The following is a 26,101-nucleotide window of genomic DNA, read 5'->3' on the forward strand; positions in this document are numbered from 1 at the left end:
ATGTTATGTGAAACAAAAGAGCCATATGCAATGCAGATCAAGCAGAAAAGTACGTACATCTGTTGTAACTAATCTGCTCGTTCATATCGGAGGCCTTTTCTAAAGGACATATGCATGCAAATACATCATTTGTGTGTGATTCTTATGACATCATTGAATCATAAAACCATGGCTGTCATTCAGCAGATTTATGAAGGTACTGAAATAAACTGAAGGGCAGATGAGAAGGAGCTGATAAAATGTAAAAACTGTAACTTGAATGCAATGTAAGTCGCTTTGGATAAAAGCGTCTGCTAAATGCATAAATGTAAATGTAAGGACCCACACATCAGAAGCAACTGCAAGGCCGTGGTGCGAACTGAATACATGCAGTCAGCAAACTGTTGCTCTTAAATACTCAGACGTAAGGCGCTAATAATCTCAAACAGATGTCAGTCGTATTGCAGTCAATGCACTGGATAAATTAACCCCATCCCTTAGCCAAAGAGACATGGGTGCAACAATGCATCAAGCGCATTCCTCCAAATACGCGTCATTCTCTGGGGTCTGCGAGCACCTGTCAAACACATGAAGGGTTTGTGTGTGTGTGTGTGTGTGAGAGAGAGAGAGGTTATTCCTCTGATCGGGGTTAACACCTTCGCCTCCCGGCAGGTTACTCACCAGCTGTCTTCCTCTTCGTTCAGGCAATCCATGTCCTCCAAATCGAGAATCTCCACCTCGTCCAGCACTGAAGTTTCTCCGTCTTCGATAAAATCCAGCGAATCGTAATAAGACGCGAGACTCGTGTTCGCGGCGGCACAAGAAGCGCTGTCACTGTCATACCCCCCTCCGTAACTGCTGCCGTGATATGACCGTCTGGGGCTCAGCCGGGAGATCTCCAAAATCCCACCGAAACCCCTCGATCCGCCGAACCCCACCCCAGTGAACCCGGCGAGCCCCGTCGCCGCTCCCGGACAATCATAGCCGGCGCTCACGGGTCTGGTGTTCCCCGACAGTCCACCGGAAGAAGAGGAGGAGAGCAGACTGGATCGGCTCCGGAGCTGCTCGTTCTGCTGCTCGAGTTTCTTCACTAAGTCTTGAAGCTTCCGCACCTCCAAGTCCGCGTTTATGTTTGAGTTGATATCCTCCATGGCAAAAGCAACGATATGTCCGTGCGCCGGTGTCGTGTCCGTTAGGTTTGTTGAACTACCGCCAAAGTCAGCAAGTTCGAGAGCCTCTGTCGCAGGGTCTTTAAAGGGAGCACTGTCAACGCCGCGGCTCGAAAGTTACTAATCTTCTCGTCGTCATCTTGTCCGGGAACTCGTACACACTGTAAGCTCCGTCGCCATCTTTACTGTCCGCCAGTCGCTCACTGGGAAATCTTTGAGAAGCTAGAATTGAGACGTCATCACGTGACTCACGGGGACGAGCACGTTTTGGGAGCGACCCTTCCCAGGAACGCGCACTTTAACTCTGTACTTGTACTTTATTATTCCTGTTCTTACGTTTTATGCGGGGATTTTGTACTTGTATCCAACTACTTGTACTCTTTCTAAATTACTTTTCTTAGGCAAAATAATGCTTTTACTTTTTACGATTTCATTTAGAGATCGTAAAAAGTATTTTTGCAGGTTATTATTGGTTAAAAAAATATTTTTAAACATCTTGTGGAGCAAACAAACCAGTCTTCAACTATGCGTCAGTCTCAATTTTAATAGCACACAAATATTCATTTGACTGTGAAGAGATAACATAATTTACCACAGCAGAATATTTGACCCAAAGCAATATTTTGCCGATATTTAATATCTAATATTAATATCCTATATTTAAATGCCAAACAAGTATACAGTTAGCTGCTGGTGAAATTAAAAACAATTTCAGAGTGATTCTCAGGGGCCTTGACTTGAAAATGAGACAAAAACAGGCTTTAAAATAGGTAAAACAAACAAACAAACAAAAAAATCCATACAGTATATTTCTTATTTTAAGTCACCCTCAAGAACGGTTCAGTCTTTGGAAAACCTTGATATTTGACTAAGCCTAATTTTAAAATTACAAATAAAAAGTTATATTTCTTTATTTACAGAAACTAGTAGAGTCCATAGAATAAATTAAGTTTTTATAACAAAACCAGGGCTAGGGGGCATTTGAGTATTGAACCACTAGAGCCTTAGTCAGAGCATTAAGGAAACTGAGAATGAGACAGGTTGCATTACAAAGTTTGTGCGTTAAAATTAGCGTATAGAAAATATCTATACAGTATCAGATTCAAGGCCTATTTTTGTCGCAAAAAATATTTTTTTACTTTTAAGATGAAAACAATACCTGAACACACCATAGGCTGAACAACTACATCTTTGCATGTTCAAAGTTTGCATCTAATATTTGCATTGACTGTGTCTGGGATGCATGCTGAAGTACTTTAACATCTTTAGATTTTTGCTCCTCTCTGATATGGTCTCTCATTTTTTCAAAGAAACGCTGTATTTCTTGGTGTTTAATGGCAAAACCAGCATGTTTGTAGGAAGGAAACTGTCATAAACTAAGTATAGAATTATATTATTTTATTTATTTAATATCTTTGGGTCTATTTGGACATGTAACATATTTCTTCACAGCTCATCAGAGATGCCATTAGCAGAATGAATGGCATCAGCCAGTGGGACTGCTGGAGGCACATTAGGATTTATCTTCTTGCACCCAGGGATAAATCTGGATTAGGACCTTAAAATGCTCGCTCCATCCTACTCATGAGTCCCAGCAACTGAACTTCAAAAATGCTCCAGCCATTTTATTTCCAGGTGAGCAAGAAAGACTTAAGAGGTCGTTGTACTAGGGCAGGGTTTTCAACCTTTCCAGACCCAAGGGCTACCAACTCCCAGCTAATCCAGGACCCCCAGTATAATAGTAAAAAAATAATAACTTGAACTTAAGTCATATCAGTATTCTAAAGTGCAATAGTCCCTACCCAATTTTTCAGCAACCTTGGTTCCAGAAGTATTTTTCTTATAGGGATAGTTATAAGCCATGAACCAAACCTACCAGCTATGAGGAGAACCACAACATTACAAACTGATTTGAAGCAAAAAGGCATTTGAAAATCAAACAAAAAGACAAAGTTACAAGACTGTGTACTTATTGGTTTAACTGAGGTAAAGAACTACAATCCCACGAAGCTCTGTGAAAGACAGTCGAAATAAAAACAATATATTTTCTGTTGATTGCAAAAACCATAAGTAGTTAGACAATGTAGGAAAACTGAGTTTTTTCAACATGTTGGATCTCAGGTCAGAGTTCAAAGCGTGTCTGATCCTGCAGTCTAATCCAAAATGTCTCCTGACCCCTGACCTGCCACCTGTGCCTCCTCAGCACCTCCTACTCCGTCCACACCTTCCCCAGCATCTAATCACTCTGATTAGTCATTGTGTCCTCAAGTCTGTCCTGGTCCGAACTCATTTCCTGTGACTCGTCAACATGCTCTTCCTCCTCCTCTTCCTCCTCTGCATCCATCTCGAACACACGTACATGTCTCAGATTGGCACTGAGCTGAATGAAAATTAATGCACATTAATGAAAGTGATATTACATTAATTTCCGAAAAACTCAACAGTTTTTCAATAATTATTCTTTATGTTTATGTATTTTTCATATTTATACATCAATCAATATTTTAAATATATAATGGATAAAATTTTCCTCAAGTTATAGTCTTACCACGCAGGCCACTTTGCGGATCCCATTAACTGCCACAAACTGAGCCTTGATGTTGTCCATCTCTCTACTCTGGTTTCCCCAGGTCAAACCCTGGACTGGGATCCCTTCAGTGTGCTGCTCCAGCCTGACACACACCACAACAAAGACAACACATCAAAAGAGCGCTAATTCTGGACATTCAATAGGGAGAGCCACAATGTCAAAGGTAAGCTTAACTGTATTACAATCTATTATAATGCTGGAACTACTACAGCGATATAATGTATAATGCTACTTACAATGCAATTCTTTAAGGAATCATTTAATGAAAAATGTAAGGTTTCTGGTGTGAATCAACAAGTGTGCTGTACCTGAGCGTAAGGTCCCAGGTGAATTCTTCATCCCAGCTCAAAGCAGAGTTTAGATGAAGCTGAGCGAGGACGCACATCTTATTCTCATCATCCTCCAGACTTCGCAATACCACTGTCAATGTCTCGTCGTCATAAAAACGGGCATCAAGGCAACTGTACCAACTGCCACTAATAAACAATTTTATATAGTCATTCACGCATATAACGACAAAGATTAAATTTTTTTGTAATATTTTAATTGTATGCTATTTTTTTACTGCCATAGATGAACTCACGCAGAAGCTGCTGGTGTAGGTGTTTCATCATCTACTAGAATTGAGAGGAGTGTTGAGGTTAAGGGCCACCAGACCATTAGGGTCAGACCTGAAACACACAAACACAAATTCAGTGCTTTATACAGAAGTTCAGAAGTTTGTAGCCGTAAGATGTTTTGAAATTAGTCTATTTTCTTTCTCACCAAGGCTGCATTTATTTGAATACAGTAAAACAGTAATATTCTGAAATATCATTACTATTTAAAATAAATGTTTTCTATTTGAATATGTTTTCAAATGTAATTTATTCCTGTGATGGCAAAGCTGAATTTTCATTTTGCCATTACTCCAGTCTTCAGAGTCACACGATTCTTCAATCATTCTTATAATTGAAATATCATTATAATTTGGTCTTCAAGAAGCATGTCTTATTATTATAAATGTTGAAAACAGTTGGGCTGCTTAAAGGTGCCATAGAATGGAACTGTATTTATAAACTGTAGTTACCTTGGCATAGTTGAATAATAACCGTTCTGTACATGGAAATGACATACCGTGAGCCTCAAACACCATTGTTTCCTCCTTCTTATGTAAATCTAGTGCATGCAAAAGACCACTGAAAAATAGGCGAATGATTTACAGATCCTGAGCACCACTGACAAGCATCTGATCCTGAAAACAATGCTACAAATATAGTCATCTATTTATCTATCTATAACCTATGACTCTGACTGTTCAAACCAGATGTGTCAAGACATTTCTGATAAATTTAGCATTATTAATCTGTAGTCTAAGAACATTTAAAAAGAATCATGTAATTATAATTGGGAAAATTGTTGTTAGATGGCTAGGATAGAACTTAAACTTTGAAACTGCTAGTTATTTTTCTTTTCTGGTCAAGTTGAGAACGTTTTGATTGTAGCTAGGCTACATTGTTTTTAGTAGATAATGCTTTTAAGTAAAATATTAAAATAGTATAGATTTCAGGAGGAAAACCCTGAACAGTATTTTTTGTGTCACATGGCCTCGCATGTATCTAAATGTATGTAAAATGTAAAAATTTACTTTTTAAATTGATTTATTTATTTTTGTCCGGACATCTGCTTGGAAGAAAATATAAGAGGCCGCGCCTCTTGGAACTTTAATTGAATAGTTTTGTAATATCTTTTTCACAGGCTATTTCCTTATGTGTCATGGTAGATCAGACTCTTTTTATAGAATTTGATTACAGAAAAACTGTTCTGAACATGGTAATGGATTAAAACATAAGTAAGAGGCTGGATGTATATTAACCTTACATCTTAACACCTCTTTTTTTTAACAAAGCAGATCATAGATCATATATTTTGTCTATAGCATTATTATTTATTATTACATTATTATACATTATTATTCATGACCCTTCCAAATAAGGTAATAACAGATAATTTCATTCTAGGGACAAATCCTAGGGTTTTAAATGGACATGTAAAACCGTTTCTGGAGATTTTTTGCCCTTACATAAGCCACATACCTTCTATGTAGATATCAGAGAACAATTTAAAATATTAACTTCCTTTGTACAGCACAGTGGTCAACTCTTGTTGTGTTTATTTGTGCTTTATAAGTAAATAAATGAAATGAAATAAAATATTGTATCAATGCATTCCATGGCACCTTTAATATTTTAGTGGAAACCTTGATACATTTTATTCCACGATTATTCGATGCACAGAAAGTTCAGAAGGGCAGCATTCTCTTATATTAAATTTAATGAATCCTTGCTGAATAAAAGTATTATTATTATTATTTTTAAATCTTACTTACCCCAAACTTTTACATACAATTTTTTAAAAATATTTTTCTTTGTAATCAAATACAACAGAGAACAGAATAAAAGAGGTGTGTACCTGTTGGGGTCTGTTGCTCTCCTCAGAATATAGATTTTAGAGGGCGAGATCTCAGGCATGCAGAACACTACATAATGCATACAGGCCTTCTTATCATTCCACCTGCATTAAAACACACTCTTATCATCAACGTACTGTTTTCGCCTTATGGACGTCACTGACGAGCACTATAACCTCATAATTCAGCATTACAAAACAGCATTCTTAGCCTTATTATGGGAATACGACTGGTCCACTTACAGTGAAGGCAGCTCAAACAATCTTGGTCTATTTTCAGAGCTATCAAAAAACAAAACACAGAAATCATTATATTGTCAACAGTACAAACCCTGCTTCTGTAACTCAAATTAACCCATCATTTATTTCCTGACCACAAACAAATCCAAAAGCAGGTTTAATATTAAATATTTAGGGTCTGTATCTGTTTGGTAAATCACAGAAAGAATCAAGAATAAGGAATACCTCTCAGGAAAAGTGAACAATGGCAAACACACAGCTTGTTTTACTGAATGTCCAATCACCTCCTGAAAAACACACAACAGACATATGATTAGGAGTCAGACGCATTAGTGCTCAGCAGGAAGGGTGAAACAATCCAGATAATGTAGTTAATGCTTCTGATGTATATGTGCTGGAGACCATTAATGGATGGAGTTTGTATGTGAGAAGGGAAGTTAGCATCTGACGGGCTGGACGTCAAAAGATGCTAGAGAAAACTTTGTAAAATGTTGTCTGTAAATAAAACAGGACCTCATATTACAGCGTGTGATTTTTCACAGTTGTTCTTGTTGACAAAAATAACTGAAATGAAGTCAACCCATAATAAAGTAAAACAAAAAGTTGTTAGCCCTAAATTATAAAGTTTCAAAGCAGAACATGTAAAACTGTTGTAGTAAAGTTGTGTCTAACCCAGAGAGTACTAAAGTTTGTGGGTGTGTGTTTGTGTGTGTGTTTTAGAGACTCACGGCTGGTTTCTGTAAGCACAGATCAATGGACCCCTCCATCATTCTCTTGACAAAGTGCAGAGACTTCTGTGGGTAAGTGGGGAAGAGCAAGTGAGTGTCTGCAGCAAATCAAACATACAAATAATTCATTTGTCATATTAAATTTTTTGTTTTTCGCAAAACATTAAGTTAACATTAACAGTCTTGTGGTTTAATAATGGAAGAAAGTGTAATTTTACTTTTCAGGTAAGTGCTCTGCTTTACAAATGTCACCCACTGGTTGCCGTCCATGTTGGGTGGAGATATCAAGTCTTCATCTTCATCCTTCAAGTACCGCAAAAAACAACAACAGACCAAGTTTGTTATGAAATAAGGAAAAGAACTCCCTCCAGAATGTGTATGATGGTCCTACCTGTCCGACACGCTCAACATTGAAATACTTCCCTTTCCGATCAAACAGCTCCTCATTCTGAAATAGAGGAAAGAAAATTAGTATATGGGCTTCACACCAAACATTTGTTTAATGTTAAAATAATGCATTTCTTTTTCACTCACAGCACTGAAATGCTCCGACAGGAAGTCAGCCACAAAAGCCAGATCCTTCTGAGTCATCTGAAACACACATTCACATGTATTATTTTTATAGCAGATATATTTATCTTAAAATATTATATACATACACACACACACACACACAGTAATATATTGGATCACTGTTACACCACAATAAAGGAGGCACATCATATACATATATATATATGTATATATAAATTTAATATAAATTGTGTGTATATATAAATTTCTCATCCACCGCCACTTTTACACCCACACTCTTTTACTCTCTTTATGTCGATTTCTGATTCGGATATCTCACCTTGTTAAGCTCAGGAGGAACGTGATCTTCTGACATTCGAAGCATTGCTGTGAAAAGCAAAAATTGTTACAACACAACACGAAAAGACTATTAGTTTGTTCCAAAATCTAATGAGGCAGCACTTTAAGGCATTATAGGCACACTCCTGATATGCAAGCTGATACAAGCTGATAACAGCCACCACATTCCATAACAAACTGCAGCAAGCTCAGTGGGGAAAAAATCCATTATGGCTAAAACAAGAATGTCGATTATAAATCAACTTCTTTTAATACTAACAAGTACAAATAAAAAACTGTTTAGCATAATAGAAGATTAGTTGCAGCAAGACAGCACTCTAGGTTTTGGAAATAGTTTTTGATTAAATATATCTTAAAGCTACAGCTCACACAAAAACTGGAGCTTACCAAAATACAGCCATCTGAAAAAGGCTTTGAAGTTCTTCATACTCTTATCAATAACTCTGGAATCAAGACAATCAGTTGAGAGTTTAATAATGACATATAGAGAACAGACATCCTAGATTAAGTGGGTAAAATAAGATTAAACTCACTGTAAAAGTTCACTGGCCTTCAGGGTAAAAGAGCCCACAGCTATGATGGCATCTAAACCATAAACAAAAGTGAATGGATAAACATTTTATTCTACTTGCTAAAACACTTGTTTTTAGTTACAGAAAAGAATTGCACTTATAATTAAATTATAACTATATAACTATACTTGTAATTTTCTATTAAATGTCATGGATATTAAGCCTGCAAGGCAATGCAGAACTAAATGCCTCAGATTAATCTGAGCTCAGGAGTTGTCTATTAGTAACTAAAACTAATATTAAAAAAATTAACTATAATAATAATGATAAAAATTATGTTAAAAAAAACTGTTGAAAATTAGAAATGTTGCCTTGGTAACTAATTGAATTTAATTTTAAATTAAATCACCAAGATGAATAAAACTAAAACAAAAATAAATTAAAATAGCTAAAACTTAAACTAAACCAATTAAAAACTGAAAATATAAAAATAAAAGCTGATTGAAAATATGAATAAATCCTATAACAGTAAATAAATAATACTAAAAAATAACACTGGTCTATAAATAGGCAGTCTTATACCCTCGATGGCTGCAGGATCCAGGCCGAGAGGTTGAAACTTCTGTTTCCAGAGTGCCATTCCTTTGACCTCGCTCAGATGATACAGCAGCGCTTCAGAGCCACTGTGTGCACAGCAAACACTCAATGCACACGCCGCTCTCTAACATACTCTATCTAGTGCTAGTTAAAGGGCTAGTGAATAATACGCACCTCTGCAAGTGACTGATAACAAGTTTCTGGATGCTGGAATAAGAAGAATCAATGGACTGACCCAACATCTTCAAGCCCTGAGCAAATAAACAACCAAATAATGAAGTTGGTAATAATTGCATGAATACTGACAGTGGCTAACTTATGCAGTCAACCTAATTCCAGGTAGATTTACCTTGACTGTGAGTTGATTCATAAGAAGAGCTTGAAGTTCAGGGCTGAAAGAGAAGTTTTCGAATCAGAAATCAGAATATAATTCTACAAAAGTAACCTCTTATTATGTCATCATCTGGTTCAGTTATGCTAATGAACAATTACAACACATTGTTAGGTATGCGAAGCAGTTTTCTTATTCTGACTAGCTATAAATTTAAGAACATGTGGTGCCCCCTGCTGGCCATGTAGAGTAAACACAAGCATATTACATATCGACATCATTTTATATGAAGCATTATTCTAAAAAACAAATAAACATGAATTATTTTCATATTATTTTATATATTTTACATAAAATATTAATAGTGTGATTTTACAAACATTACAAAATTTGCCACAAATACAACTCTTCAACAACTTACTGCCACGATTACCACTGTGATTTGACTATATGTACTCTTCAAAAACCTAGTGCGACTATCATTTATGAATTATGTACCTGGCATGGCCCCATAACAATAGCTCCAGAAACTCATCTTGAACCTGAGTGCTTGTGTTCTTTTCCTGTAAAACAACAATGCAGTTCAACCATAGAACTCTAATAAACAACAAACAGCCATTTATCACGGCTTCAATGGATCACAGTCCACTCCTGCACTTATATGTACTTTTCAGGGTGAGGCATTTCAATGCTCTAATGAATGCCATCCTGTTTAATGTCTTTTATAGGCTTGTTTGTGATTGCCTTGCTTGTGATGAACTCTAACCTGGACAAACTTAGTGAGACGGAGGTCCATCTGCATAAGAATGTCCTCCCAAGCTTCACACATACAGGTGAGAGAGAGACGCAGATACTAAACAACAGAGAAAGAGAATGAAAAATGTATGAATAAAGACAAGGTTACAGCTTCTATCAGTAAGATGCCTGTGAAGACACTTACCTGCAGCAGCGTGGAAATGTGTGTAAACCTGCGTGCCATCTTGGTCAACTCAGGCAAACATGAAGACAGCAGTCCAGTGTCCAGCTGCAACACAGTCACAGTCAACTAATGACATCAACCTCATACATTTTATTCAGTGCAGAGATGACAAGTGTAACCTGGTAGTATAAGGTTACATGTGACTCAACCTGTTTGCACGTTGTTTACTTGCATATCAACCTTGAATAAATAACAGGTACATAAAATTATAGTGCTGATATAATTTTGTGGAATTCAGTGTTGTTTCAGCACTTATGGACTAAAATGTTACGGTTGTCAGATTAACAAAAGATAAAGTAACTGAACCATCATCTTGACGTTATTTGGGAGCTTGAAGTTAAAAATTTGACCTGACATCGTAACGGGGAAAAAAAAAAAACTCCAAAAACGTAATATTTATTAATTCATGAAATCTAATAAAGTCACAGTCAAATGTAATGAAAATGTAAGGAATATATATATACAACTATATATTATAACTTTGACTTCATAGTTACACCACAAGATTTTTTTGAGTCATTATATTTAAATTGTTCTTAAAAATGTAATAAAGGTTTTTTGAAACCACATGACACCAACATGAATACTTGAGGACATTTCTAAGAATTTGCCATGTTTTTTTTTTCATTATCATGGGCACTCTTATTTGTCACTGACCCATACAGCACAGTACTGATAATGACAATGTTGGGTTAAAAATTATGTTCATTAGTGTTTTCAGACTTTACCTGTATGTAATGTATCTCAGGGTTGTCTTCTGTGGATCTAATCTCTGTAATAACAGAGAGGGACGCCGTCCCTGAGATCTGAGAGACACATAAAAGTGTGTTACTAACTTTCTTTCTTTTTTTTTATTTTAATTCCATTTTAATAAATGAACATGTTATATCCTACTCCACTCAGTGTAGCAATCTTATACAGCCCATATGCATACAGCTCCACAAATCCAGATGGTCCTCCCACCACCAGGATATTGAGCCTGCAAAGATACATCACACATCATCAGGCACAATACAGCTTTAGAAAAGTATCAAGCTTAACCAAGCAGGTCAACAAATACAACACTGACCTCACTTCCCCCAAAAGGTTTGTGACTTCATCTGATTTCTCTTCACTGCAAGAGAAAAAAAAACATATAATAATCAACCAGAGCAGACACACAGTCAAACTGACACATGCCGCATGCAGATGACCAATCATAAAGAGTATGACAAAGAAAAAGACAAATAATCAGCATATTAAGCACATAAAATGTCCTCTTACCTAAATATCTTTGATGTGGTGCTGTAGCTGAACACAAACACAGCACAAAGGAAAATGGAAAAGCAATAAAAACAATTACAAATATAAAAACTAAAGAGTGACCCAAGTACTTCTCATTCAGTCGTCTGGCAGACAAACCAAAGCTCAGAGTCTCACCTCTTAGGTAAAGAGGGTAACTTTGGAAGACAACGGCTGGACTCATCTTCGGACTCGCTGAATGAGGACAATGTGCTAGAGAGAAAAAAAATCAACCAGATGAATGAAACCAAGTTATCAATAGAGAAAGAAAATGATTCTCTTTATATAAAAACTCCCACCTGCTGTCATCTTGCACCTCCATCCAGTGCATGCAGGATGCTGGGTATTCAAACAGGTGGAGGATTTCTGCCTTCTCTGCATCACACAGCACCACCTGCTTTGTGTCCCCCACACTGAATGCCAGAACTGCAGACAACAGTAATATAACATGGCAATGATAGCTTTGTAGATACTGTACCTCAGAATATGACTGAAATTTAATTTTAGTTTTTTAGTTATGTAACATAAACAATAGGACATTAAATATTTAATTTGTCAAAATGCACTCTTGTGGTTCTACAAGAGATAATAACAGCTTAGATAGAAATATAAATATTAATGTAAAAATAGTAAAAAAAAAAAAATAACCACAGGACAACATAGTTGTGTGTACATTTATTAGGAATTTTTTTTTAACTAAAATATAATATTAAATAGCAATAAAAAAAAGTGTATATTTTGAACACATTTGGGTAATTAAGACCTGGACATTTTATAAATTAGAATTGATATTAGAAGAGGCCATAAGATGAATAAATTGTATGAATGCTGTATTCATGAACAAATTAATAAAAGTAAAGTACACTTCAGTAAGACTGCAGTGATATGTCTCAATATTATTTTAGTATCAATACATATTATGGCTTTTTTACTATTTGTTTTTATTTTTGTATTTTCCATTTCGTTTTAATTTGTAAACTAATTTTAGTAATTTCACTGTTTTGTCATTTTATTAGTTTTTTTATGTCCAAATTTTTTCCAAATATTTAAGTTTTACTTATTTTAGTACAATAGTTTAGTTCCTTGGATGAAATAAAATAGGGTTTATCTATCTATTATTTGAGTTAACATTTACTTTATTTCAAGTAACATTTTTAATGGTTTAGGTAACTATCATAACCCTGATACAAATACAAATAAGGCAATGGCATTTTATTTGAGTTTACCTTTCCCATCAGGTCTCCAGGCCAGTGATGTGATCTCTTTTCCGGTGTTCTCATTGGGCAGTAAACTCCACACCCGCTGAAAGTTGGCAAGCCGATGCAGGAGAAGCTGTAATGACAGAATAGTTTAATGTAGCTCCATAACAATCCTACAGGTAAGGATCAATTGAGAGTCTGGTTTAACAGAAGACAGGTATGTATGTGTATGTGTATAAAACACCCAACCTCTCCTGAAGTGTTAGCCAGGGCGATCAGATCTCTGTTAGGAGACCAGGCCATGTACAGAATGGGGTTGGGCAGCTGTTTCTCCCCGACCTGGTGAAAAGCAGGCATTGCTGAACCCTGCAGAAGGAAAGAAGTCCATCAGTACTGATAACTTGTATCATAGTCTTACAGAGCACTGATCGGTTCAGGATCACAGACTGCTGTCATCTGCTGCTATGAGTGACAGCAGTTATGATGAACGCAGATCAATCGATAGTAAACTGAAACTTTCCATGCACTACAGTCGTCTATGACAAAAATAGCTAACTAAGTTAGAGTGACTACTATTCCTCCAATGCTGCACAACATTAGCCTGATATTAGACTTCACGCACTTACTAGATGAACGACGACTAATGATAAACTGCACAATCAAGCTCGTCTTCTAAATTTTATACGTACAGAGAAATTGAATTAAAACAGTAATATATTCTTATTTGTACTATAAACACATTCATGTTCATAAAGATAGAGTATAGACAAGTTTCCCGGATGGAGAAATTGTTGGCCTAAATGAGCTACAATATGGACCAGACTTTTGATTGTCCAGTCTAAAGTCTATACACGATTTACTCAGAACGCAGTTAGATTGCAAATTAGTCAACATTTCCAAGCTTTTAATATAGCCTACATACATACATCCATACATACTGTAGGTTTTTTTTTTAATGATTCGTAATGATTTTAAATGAGATGTTCAGTAACATTTGAAAATTAACTGACAGTTCAAAGACGCATGGGGGTATTCTGCCAATGTCAAATGTCACAGGTAGAGAATCTTTCTAGTATAATCTTTCTCTCACTGGTGTAACTGAATGAGATTGTAGAGTAATGCTCTGAATCAGTCAGTGGTCTGTATGTTTGTTCTGTGACAGCACTTTGAGTGATAGATCTTCTTGTTCCTGTCATTGAGGCTCAACTGTAATCAGTGCATTGATTGTTGAGAAACGGGAATAGCTCTGTGCTGTCGTGTTTATGAAGTGAATGTGATAAGTGTCCTGAAATAGACCCCTATGCACCACTCACGACCACATCTGCTGTCCATCTCAAACACCTCTCTTAAACCAGTGAAGTGCCTCTCGTTTTTTCATGATAAAGAAACGATCCACCCAAAATTAAAAATCTGTTATTATTTACTCATTGTTATGCCATTTCAAATCTATCTATCTATCTATCTATCTATCTATCTATCTATCTATCTATCTATCTATCTATCTATCTATCTATCTATCTATCTATCTATCTATCTATCTATCTGTCTATCTATCTGTCTGTCTGTCTGTCTGTCTGTCTGTCTGTCTCTGTCTATCTATCTATCTATCTATCTATCTATCTATCTATCTATCTATCTATCTATCTATCTATCTATCTATCTATCTATCTATCTATCTATCTATCTATCTATCTATCTATCTATCTATCTATCTATCTATCTATCTATCTGTCTGTCTGTCTGTCTGTCTGTCTGTCTGTCTGTCAGGATCATGCCGTTCTTGAAAACTCTCAATATATAACAGTTAACAGCTCCAGAAATATTATCGGTGAATAACAACTTAAATTTCCATCTTAGTCATCCAGACAGGGTGTCACAAATTCAAAGAATATGATCTTACTATATCATCAAGTATAGACACTTAGACAGTAAGCAGCGTTAATAGTCTACCAATGTAGCTTTTGAACTTGTATACTTTGTGGCAGGACGTTACAGTTTGTTGTGTTCTCATTCCTATATATAAAGTACTCTGTTAATAGCAGGGTGTCTTAATGGGATAACAGTGTATTTAGGGAGTGAGCTATTGATATGAGATTCATTTAGGAGTCTTGGTGACTGACACACATTGGTTTTGAAAGTGTCATGTCTAAATGGATTTGTAACAGTGAATATTACTGAAACTGTAACAGTACTTTACACAAAATTTGTGCACTATGAAAGAATTTACTAAGTAATATGAATCTACTTTTGGGTTCTAACATAAAGTCAAAACTGTGACTGAATTGAGACTCATTTGCTGAGAATATTCAATTTCTTGGACAAATTTTACTATGCAAGTCGTAAGTTAAACTGACAAAAATAAAGCAAATATTGTGAAGCAAATAAATAAAAAGCGAGTTTTTTATTTACTTACCTGCACTGTAAGTGCTTATTAGGTGCCCTATGGATTTGTATAATTGTCAGATAGTGCTTTGGTGGCTGGTTTTGAACCAAACAGTCAAGTGTGTGTCTGCAAAATGCATTTGTATGCCTTTGTGGATATGAAAATGATGTATGTGTGTCTTTGATGTGGTGTGGGCACATGGATGCTACACACCCCAGAGCTCTCTCTCTTACTCACCGTGTCTCTCTCTCTTGCTGTGTAACCTGAGCTAGGGGCCAAATTTAGCGGTGCTCAGTAAGCGGTCAGGGCCCGAGACAGATGGGACAGCAGGCCACTCTGCAGCCACTTTAACCGGCTCACCTCAGAGCACTCGGCAAAACAAGACAAAAGAAACATAGGACAGAGAAAAGACCCACAACTCCCTGAAGAAAGAAACACATCTTTTGTAATTTTCTGGCATAGAAAACTTCAGAAAAACTGGAACCTGACAGGGACGGATATTTGCAAAAACTGACTTAAGGTAAATAGCTGTTTTATTTAAATACATAATGTCATTGACTTTTTGCTGTCTGTAATTAGTAGATTCTATGTGAGTTATTTCATTCTGAAACTATAAATTCAAGTAAATTATATTACTAGATTCAGAACTGTTCTCAATGAATGGTCATCTGAGATATTTGGTTTCAGTTTTACATTCACTTCACTATTTCATTCAATTTCATCCAGCATTAGATTAATTCTTTTATATTTTTACAAATAATTCTGATTTGGAGCATTCTACTGTTTGTGTCAGAGACGGAAAAACAAGCATGTCAGTCTGTCAGTCTTGGCTTTCACAATTGTTTGGCATGTCACATTCATATTCCACTATCTATAATTCATCAATACAGAATAAAGAGGCCATCATTTCCACATGAATAATGTAGAAGCAGCGTGTGTGCGCGCGCTTATATGTAAAAAAAGGACTCTTCGTGGGGAGGTGGTTGCTGCTGTGAAATGCAGCCCTGGAGGATTAAAAATAACAACAGCTGGCCTTCAGGACGCCATGACAGGAGAAAGTCACACTGTCATGTCCCTTCAAATACACACATGCCCGCACACCTTTACATACAACGCCTGGTCACTTTACATATACATTGTCGGCTATAACAAAACCTGGAGACAGGGTTATTATACAGCACTGTATGACATCAATTAATAGGCCATAAATAATAAGTATACATGTGTAAACAAACATTTACAGTCTCAGACATGTGCATGGAGCGTTCACACACACCAGCCAGTTCCCAGTTCTGCACGTATTCAGAGCTGAGGTGTGTTTTCTCAGAGACCTGATCTGTTGGTTGGTTGAAGGGTTTCGCTATGCTGCAGACACTGTCTCATATTAATGTTTCACCAATGTGTGGTATGTCAGACCAAACACTTTCCCTGAATTATGGCGAAGGATCCTCTCCACTGGTTATTGAGGTTGCCATCATTCACTGTCAGATTTAAATGTGTTTTTCGCGACATAGGGTCATGAAGCCATTTATATATTAAAACAACTTTCTATAAGTTCTAAAGCATTCATTTACAACTGTTCATCAGCATCTGTACTTGTGAAGTTCAGGATGTTATAGATTTAATAAGTTCCCTCTTTTTAAGTTGACCTGTGCTGTGCAACATCTTGACTATTCTGATCCCTTCATCTGATTGGGTTTGGAAGGCAGCATAGATGCATCCTTCGGTGTGTATGATATCCAACAATACTGTGTCTGAATTTGGGAGGTTGGATGAAATATTTTGTTTATTTATTTTCATTTATAATCAACTTAGACCAGACATTGTTTTCAGTAAATCTGTTTTCAGTCATAAAGCATGGCATTATGGAACCTTAAACAACCTACCATCAGACACAAAATACTTTTCTGTTTATACACAATGTTTTATTTATGTTCACATAAAAATTATGTACATTTACATAAGTAATGTCATTATTTTTATTCATATACAAAACTGTTCAAAAGTGGTCTGTAAGACTTTTTGATGTTTTTGAAAGAAGTCTCTCATGCTCACCGAGGCTGCATTTATTTGATCAAATGTACAGCAAAAAACAAACAAAAAAAAAACAGCTTCCTATTTTAATTATGTTTTAAAATGTAATTTTTATCCTGTGACAGCAAAGCTGAATTTTCAGCAACCATTACTCCAGGGCGGTGTGAAGGCACTGGAAAAATTGATGTAGGAACAGTGAAGAGTAGATGATAAGACAAGGGAATAAAAGAGATAAAGCCAGCATGAGTGTTAAATGGCACTCATGCCTTGTTGGTCCTCATGACGAGCCTTTGTTAATGCCGGACAGCTGTGCCCAAAGTATGCCAGCCTGAGTCATCATACGACAACTGCCTATGATCAGTCTCCGGTGTGAGTGTGTTTACACTAATTTAAGTGCATGGATGTGGTATATATAGCAGAAATTGCTTGTCTTCAGGAATGTGATTCTGATATTCCAGATCTTTATTTAAAAAAATAATAATAATAATAGGGTCCGCAATTTTTTCTCATCTTTCTCTTTGGTGATTTGTGTATTGCAGGATGCAGGACGGGAGCTGGAATGACACACTCCCCCTCTCTCTGCTGATGAAAGAGGCGTGTCCTCCAGGGGACGTGTCCCTGGAGGGGGATGGGGGCATGCTTTCGTTGCCACCTCTTGATGGTGAGTTTTACTTGGACTCGATGTCTGAGCTAGAGAGTGGGGATGGGGATTTTTCAGAACTTTCTGCTTTCCTGAGCCAGGACGAGATCAGCCTCAGTCTGGACCTGGCTCGAGAAGCCATGAGTGACGCAGGTGACCCAAATGACCAAGATGAACCCCCCGTTCCCACAGAGCACCTGCCTCTTTACTCAGAAACCAAAGACCCCCCTCTCCCAGATTTACCATCTCAGTCAACTGACGCCACATCAGGTAAAGTCACATCTAATCAGAGCAGGCCGCTCAGCAGGCCTAACCAGCCCTGCACTGCTCCTGAATCACCCAAAAAGTTTGTCTGCCAAAAATCAATCACACCAGTATATAAGCAGGACCGTCCCCGGCTGGTCCACGGAGGCCTGGAGCTCAATGAACGTGCTGCTTCAGCTACCGAGTTCTGCAGCCGGGCTGCTACCTTCATTGAGGAGCTCTCTTCCATCTTTAAAGGCTCCACACGTGTGGATCAGCAAGGTGACGAAGACTCCTCTTCACCCGACAGTGGCTACTTGTCTCCAAGGAGCCAGCGGCTGGCCATGCAGCAGGCTCAGCCACCTTCATCCTCTTCATCTTCCTCTGAGCCTCAGCAGGAAGGTACGCACCAGGTTCGGGCTGATGCTGGGTCAGATGAGCATCAGGGCCGAGGAGTTAGTCTAGATGGACCCATGAGTCCTCCACACTTCACCCAGAAACTGAAGAGCCAGGAGGTGGCAGAAGGAAGCCCTATCCGCCTTGAATGCAGAGTGACTGGAAACCCCCATCCACTAGTCAGGTAGGATAACCTACTTTATGCTACTATTACTTAACATTGGGTTGTGTTGTTGTCTAAAACGTACCTAATAGGTTCTATGAAAGAGGACATTGTGGAATATCAGTATTGAAGTTTAGGTGTGGCTTAGTTTACTAAAGAGTGCAACAGTGCCTGCCCACTTTTACAGAAGTGTTTTTGCCATTGATTTTTTCATAGGGATTTAAAAAAAATGTCTTTGTGAAAGAATTAATAGCCATGAACCATATCAACTAGCTACAAGGTGAATCACAACATTACAAATTTTGATTTGAAGCAAAAAAGTATTTGAAAATGTCACATTTAAAAGTCACATTTTCCTGTGTCTACCAGAAGATGACATTCACAGCAATCAGTGGACTATATTATTGGAATAGGAAATAGTGAATGAGGTTATAGGGGGTGATTTTTGAATACAGCCTATGTCATTTGCAGTGCTTCATGGGAGTGGGTGGACACTAAAGTGTTCTTCTGGTGTAATTTGCTTGTTGCGATTCTTTGATTGTTGAAGAATTTCTTCAACAAAAGCATACCAACAATTAACAACCTCGTAGCTTACAGTAGGTCTATCTAAAGGTTTATAAGTAACTGTTCAAGATCAATTCCCCTAGAGAATATGAATGGGTTTTTTACTACCGGAACCCAACTGCCATGATGTCAATTAGTAGGCTGACCCAGAATGCTAATTTATGTAGCAACTTGTTAGGACCTTTTTAAAGCACAAAGTGGTTTCAAAATTCTTGTTTGTGGTAATTTGTTGTGGTAATTATTGTGGTAATTGTGTGTAATTTCTGTAATCTGAAAGTTTATTGAAGTAACATTAACATGAAATCAAATAAAAAAAAATTTAAAAAAAATTCTCAGGGGAATCTATGGCTTGTAAATGCCATTATCTCTATTTTCAGCTTTGCTGCACTGACGAAACATGCTGGGTATAAAATATAACTAAATTGTATCATATCAAATGAGGAAAACTTTAGGAACTTTTGGCCTGTGTAAGGGAGAAACTTGCTGTTCCTGTCATAGATTGCTTGCTATTATAATAAACTGTGTTTTATAGATTCAAGATTTTTTATTTGTCACATAAACAATTATCTCATATACTGCGTGAATGAGATCTTACAGTAAGCAAGACACTTATGAGGGCATTTCTGCTTGGTGATTCAGGAATTTGATATTTTTTTCCTGCCAGCACTGTAAAGTTAACAAACAAACAGATGCTATTTTTAGTGATACCACTGCAGTCTTGCTGGTGTGGTGCCAAACTCAGTCCCTCCTGCAAGTGATTCCTCAGTGCTGTGTAACCTCAGAATAATTCCTGCACATGTTCCAGAGGAACACAAACACAAAGAGTGTGTGAATTATTCAATGACTTTCAGTAGAGTTGACTTTTATGCACGTTTGTGCAGTATAAAATTATTCAAGGGGGGTTCAAGTGTTAATTAGTGGAATCAGAGCCCTTGCAAACCCCCCATAATTCAGGCACTGAACATAAACTTATCAATGGCTCTACTTTCTATAAATTTAAGCTCACTGGGCAACTTACCATTTATTTGTTGATGCTCTAAACAACTCAGATATCATACTAGATCTACCATATTTTCTCCATTTGGGCACTGAATTATTGAAAATCATCATTGTTTTCTTATATACTTCCAGTGCAGACATTATTGAGATGGTTGCACTAAGCAGAGATCAGCAGAGATCATCTGAGAGAGCATGTTATGTGTGTGCAGATGTTTCAGAGATATTCTTGATGGTGAACTGCTACTTGAGAGGGATGTTCTTCATTGTGTGAGGACATAGTGTCCAATGTGGAAATTAGTGGTAGAAGACAGATCACAGAATATCTGTGTGGTCCCATTACCCACCTTAAGAATCATGTTGGTGCAGCTGCTGTTTGAGTGGGGATGTTTACTTGCATTTAGTAGACGTTTTCATTCCAGTAACTGCTGGTGTCTTGGAGCTCAATGTGTCTTGCAAAGAAGTGATGAGGACTGTGAACTGTTAATCTGCTTGCCCTATCCCTCTCATTAAAATTAAAAGTGCAACTCAACACCGTCCCTTAGTGGTTTTAAAAGGTCATTTTCATTACAGCTGATCCCTCCACTCCAATGATAACACTGAGGAAATATTCTTAGAACGACCAGTCGCTATCAGTCAGATGGTTTCCTTAATGTAATGCCTATTGGCATTGTTTCTACTTGCATACAATCTGTTGTTGTCTGTTGGTTTCCACTGTCCAAAATCCTTGTGGATATTCAGAGGTGGAAATAAACAGATACTTACCAAAGCCTTGAGTGAGCAGTGGCTGGCCAGCTTTTAAAATAGAATCTTTAAATAAAAAAAACTCAGATATACAACTAAAATTTGAGGCCTGAAATGAACAAAATAATGAGACAGGATAGAATCCAAGATCCTTTTTGTCTTTAATTCAAGTGTAACTTTTTTTCTGAAGTATCTTACTTGGACATTTGTCCAAATTTTACTACTTGTTTCATAATGTTGAGAGAACATTCAAAAATAACGTCCCTACAATGTTTGCAAAATTATAAAATGAAATGTTAACATTCAATGCTAAAACTTAAAGCTAAAAACTTTAATTTACGATGATTAATTGATTAATTAACTTTACCATGAAAATTATTTGAATTCAATGATATTTCTCAAACAGAAAGTGCTGCTTGTGATCATATACTGTAAATGAAATACTGTGAGTTCATTCCAATTTTGTATATATCCTCATGTCATTCAAAATTTGTATTAGCCTACTTTATTTCTTCTGTGGAACAGTAAAGGATGAGTAAACTGAATTTAAATTTTGGATGATGTATAAATTTAATTATTCTTGCAAATTATGTATCAATGAAATTATGTCATGAAAAAACTATGAAACAAGAAAGTTTCAATAACAAGAAATAAAACCAACAATAACATGGCAGGCAACTAGATTTATTTTTAAATTAATAACACAATTAGTAACACAATAACACACACACACACACTATTATGTCAAATGAAGACCCCATTACTTGACACACAAACCTGGTGACAATCAACAAATGTAAAATGTGTGATATACTAAATGTTAATTTGATTATGCATTGATGATACATGGTATGAAACTGGTTTTAGTTTTGCTGTAGTAAACAGCATAGTTTACTAGCTTTAATCCAGCTCTAACCAGAATAAACCAGTCTGGATCAACATGGAAAGTCAGTTTAGCCTGCTCTAACCAGTTGTTATTTTAGAAATGATGATGAAAAAGTATAACAATAATTGAACCCAGTGTAAAAGCAGGGTCAAATTTTCAAGTTAAGAATTTTGAGGTTTATAGGCTGGCTTCAGATATTTAATGTTCTGTTAGTTTGAGTGCATAAACACAGTACACTGCGTGCTCTGATCTGTACAACACACACAGTTTTCCACCCCAGCAACAGGAGGTTTGGTGTAGAGCTGGAGAGGGGCAACAGTAAACGGGGATTTCTGCCCACGTGGGGTTGCATAATGAAAGGGGACGGACACACACTTGGACTCCACGGACGTGGTGGTTGCACACTGGAAATGCTAAGCCTCATCCTTCTCCCTCTGCCACTGCAACCGGGCCTCATCCTTTCAATATAAATAGGCCTCCGGCCGGCATGGAGGAGCCAGGCTCTGGAATGCTATCCATGCCATGACTTGACACTTTCCATATGGCTTTACTTTCTCCACCTTTCTCCACCTTCTTAGGGAATATGTAAGTGTTGGAAAGAGAGAGAGAGCACATAGAATAGCTCTACATGGAGATATAGCATGCGACCTGCCATTTATCTAAGATTGACTGACGGTGTGGTTTTCGGCCTCTAGGTGGAAGTGTTGCATCTCAGGTTTGAGTCAGATTGCGCAGGACTGGATATAGTTTATTAACTAACCCAGGGTTATATTTATTGAGATGTTTTTCATAGTTTGCATGGGCAGGAGGTAGAGAGAGCAGCTTGAAGTTTCTGGAAACATGAGGGAGACTTAAATTTCCCTGTGGAAAATACTTAGCCTGTTCACACTAAGGAGATGTACAGTACTGTAGATAAAATGATCTATTAAAAAAGATAATTACAGATAAATCATTCTAATTCTATGTGAATAATAAAGTTCACATCACAACTATAACAATAACAACACAGAGGAATTATATATCCAGTTGATGACTGATAAAAATTTAACAGCCAATCAGAATCCACTTGATTTTAAAGAAAACAAAACATTATTGTCTGTTGGTGTGGATAGTAATATCTTTATCCATATAGTTATCGTTATAGATATTGTTTGTTTAAACACTTACGTTTACCTGCAGTATAACAAATGTGAGCCATTTCCCAATTTATGATAATATTATTCAAAAATCATATATTCCTCATCAATAGTGACATTAAAACACATTCTAGGCTTAATATTAAGAAATGTGCATTGTGCACAAGTAGTGGGCTACTCCAAATATAATTTTTATATCAGTAAGTCTCCAGCAATATGTCAGTAAACATGTTCATATAGATTTAAACTATACTTAGTATAAAATAAATGTATTTTAAATATATAACTTTTTACTTGGGTATTGATTATTGTTTTTGTCTTGTTTTTCAGTAAACATCTTTTACACAAATATCAGTTTACCTGAGAAGCTGAACTGAATACAATTTTTGTTTACTTTTTTATTTATTTATTTATTTATTTTTTACACATTTTATCTTATTTTAGAGATGTTCTGTACTGGGCAACACGATTAGAATACTGATAAAGAATGATTGTATTATTTTTTATTTTTTTTTGTCGATGAGGAGTTGAAGGGGACATTACAGTTGGGATAGTCTTTTTGTCGGATCCATCTCTATGATCTCACAGTTCCGTTTCTTTACATGTATTGTGTAAAAATGGAAACTATGACAGAGAAAATAGAGTGTGTCACTAGTTTCCACCTTAAAACAGTAGACAGTTGTTTAATCTGTAGGTCTACACTGAATTCCAGTGTATCTATTGCAACTACTGCATCAGATACATGCATATTCTTGCCTCTGTCTTTTGATTTGCTTCTTGAAGGGAATGAATCACACTGAATGGATATCTTTGTAACCTGATAATATACTTACAGCAATACTGTTACACAGAGTCCTGTATTATATTACTTTAATAATTACTATATAGTGTCTTCTGGCTGATACAGACATCAAATGTGAATTCATGTGTAATTCATTTATTTTTGTAGCTCCCGATCATTTTCACATGCAGTCATGGGTGTGAAGACATTCTCACACAACCTTTTGGAATTGAATTGTGTGTGAAGAAACAGTACCAGTTTCTTTTGCGTCTACTGAATGTGTAAATGACATCATCAACTTGTGTCAACCTCCGGTCTGAGTACATCAGAGTTGATTGACAACATTTTGCGTCAGTGAGCTAATGTTGCGCATTAAGCACTCATCTTTTACTGTGAAACATAATTGACCCACCACTGACTGACTGATCCAAACATAAAGCTTTCTTTTTTTTGTGACAATAAGGATAAACAAGCCTACACTATAGACCTACAGTACTGTATAGGAAAATTTCCTTCAGGATACACTTGATTTTTCAACTTTAAGGCTTATGGTTGTGTGAAATCGACCTTCATGGGAAGTTAGTATGGCTGACTGCTTGCTCGACTTGTCTTTTAGTGATCCATCTTGACCAGGATAGTGACCGGGTGACATTATCTCTGGTAGAGAGGAGTGTATCTTCCTCGTTCACATTCTTTCATTTAAATCATTAGCCCCAATCATTTGCAGGTGTGGAGAGGCAAGGTGTTAGATAAACATTGGCTTTGGCAGAGAGGTAAATAGTAACCAGGCTTATAGAGGTGCCTCCATAGATTTATGCATCTAAGGAATGAAGCCCAGAGAGCTCTCAGCGAAGAGCATATGTGTTTGTTTGTTTGTTTATGTGTATGTGCAGGTGAGAATCAGCACATGTGTCATGAAGCCTTTATCTTTTCACATAGACATTTAGGTGATTCTTTCATTTCGTGTTTTGTGTGTGTATGTGTGTGTATGTGTGTTTCCGCCACAGAATTTCACATCTGTTCCTCAGTATTGTCTTTAGGGCAGTACAGTGATATGAGATATTACACAATCACTTTGGTATTTATAATCATATTAAGACTTCATTCTTCATTCTTAATTATTGGTCTGATTGATCACAGTGTCTGCCTGGGAAGATTACTTGTCTTGGGTGGACATACAGTATAAGCTGTGTAAATATGATGTGTTTTTTCGAGATATTTTAGTTGTGGAAAACACAACACAGCCTATCCAGTAAACTATATCTATATATATATATACTGTATATATATATATATATATATATATATATATATATATAAAAATACTCCAAATGATATTCAGTGTACCATAATGTAGGTTGCATGTTTATCTCCTGATAGCAAATACAATTTCACTTGTTTGTGAGCATGTTTACACTCCACACTTTGATTTTTTTAAAGAACATTATTGCAGGATTTTTTATTTTTTTGGAAAGAGTACACAAATACAGGATATAACAAACACCACGAGTCGCACACAAACATATACACACAGCAGGAGGACGAGGTTCTCATTATAATAAAACTAATTGGAAACAAAGTGATGTGGAAGTTATGTTCACCCATGGGAGCAGCCTCACCATGAGTGTGTGAGCATGTGTGTGTATTCATTATTCTCCGGTTAATGGCTCTCACATTTTACCACTTGTTTCCCTTGGGCATGTTCTTTGATGAGGTTGCCAGATCTTAGCAGGAGATCCTCCCTCGTACTTCTAAAAATGCCCCTTGCAGTCGCTCTCAATATCAAGCTCGGGTTTCCGTGCCAGCATTTCCCCCTCCACCTCATCCTCAAGAGAAAGACTGTAAGTGAATATGAAAGCTCAACATCTAAACTTTTAAACAGAAATAACATTTGCTGGTGATTGTTCTGTTTTCTTTCCTAATACCTCATTGTTATTCTGTTTCTTTTAGCTCATTCTTATAACATTTACTATATATGAGGCATTGTAGCACTTTTTGCTGTTGTATGCTTTATAACAGAAGATATTTAAGATGAAAACATATTTATTTATTTATTTTTGCTTTCAGCAGAAGTTGTTATAAGGGATATTTGGGGTCTGTTAGATTTTTTAAACGTTTTTTTAAATAAACCACTTATGCTCACCAAGGCTGCATTTAGCTAATCAAAATACCGTAAAACACCAACATTTTGAAACAATATTAAAATTTG

At 36.6% G+C, this 26,101-nt stretch overlaps 1 protein-coding gene and 2 pseudogenes across 5 annotated transcripts in view; 1 reads left to right on the plus strand and 2 right to left on the minus strand.

Annotated features, from left to right (window-relative positions):
• Positions 1 to 1,361, minus strand: part of LOC306880461 (SLAIN motif-containing protein 2-like) — a 30,450-nt gene extending 29,089 nt beyond the window's left edge. For 2 of the 3 annotated variants that reach the window (XM_079433982.1, XM_079433981.1), the window contains exon 1: positions 661 to 1,350. In XM_079433982.1, the coding sequence (XP_079290108.1) occupies positions 661 to 1,130 (470 nt within the window). In that variant the 5' untranslated portion in view covers positions 1,131 to 1,350. Of the gene's footprint in view, positions 1 to 660 lie in introns of all 3 variants that reach the window. The other variant, XM_079433980.1, reaches the window with a different exon arrangement.
• A 319-nt stretch (positions 1,362 to 1,680) lies between these two features.
• On the minus strand, positions 1,681 to 13,283 carry LOC306880463 (anaphase-promoting complex subunit 4-like; annotated as a pseudogene). The gene is made up of 28 exons: positions 13,176 to 13,283; positions 12,954 to 13,059; positions 12,027 to 12,153; positions 11,866 to 11,940; positions 11,710 to 11,736; positions 11,516 to 11,560; positions 11,341 to 11,425; positions 11,175 to 11,252; positions 10,408 to 10,491; positions 10,234 to 10,320; positions 9,966 to 10,030; positions 9,486 to 9,528; positions 9,311 to 9,387; positions 9,122 to 9,222; positions 8,561 to 8,612; positions 8,415 to 8,470; positions 8,008 to 8,054; positions 7,689 to 7,745; positions 7,546 to 7,602; positions 7,373 to 7,466; positions 7,155 to 7,252; positions 6,652 to 6,713; positions 6,430 to 6,468; positions 6,190 to 6,291; positions 4,322 to 4,409; positions 4,047 to 4,214; positions 3,697 to 3,820; positions 1,681 to 3,528 (listed from the first exon to the last, which is right to left on the minus strand). The product of its transcript is annotated as an anaphase-promoting complex subunit 4-like (transcript).
• Positions 13,284 to 15,598: 2,315 nt separating this feature from the next.
• The window catches only part of LOC306879772 (palladin-like), an 84,740-nt pseudogene continuing 74,237 nt past the window's right edge, over positions 15,599 to 26,101 (plus strand). Inside the window, exons 1-2 of the transcript XR_013785881.1 lie at positions 15,599 to 15,829; positions 17,883 to 18,806. The product of XR_013785881.1 is annotated as a palladin-like (transcript). The remainder of the gene's footprint in view (positions 15,830 to 17,882; positions 18,807 to 26,101) is intronic.

The sequence above is a fragment of the Barbus barbus genome, assembly GCF_936440315.1.
Source record: "Barbus barbus genome assembly, chromosome: 14".
Classification (NCBI taxonomy): Eukaryota; Metazoa; Chordata; class Actinopteri; order Cypriniformes; family Cyprinidae; genus Barbus; species Barbus barbus.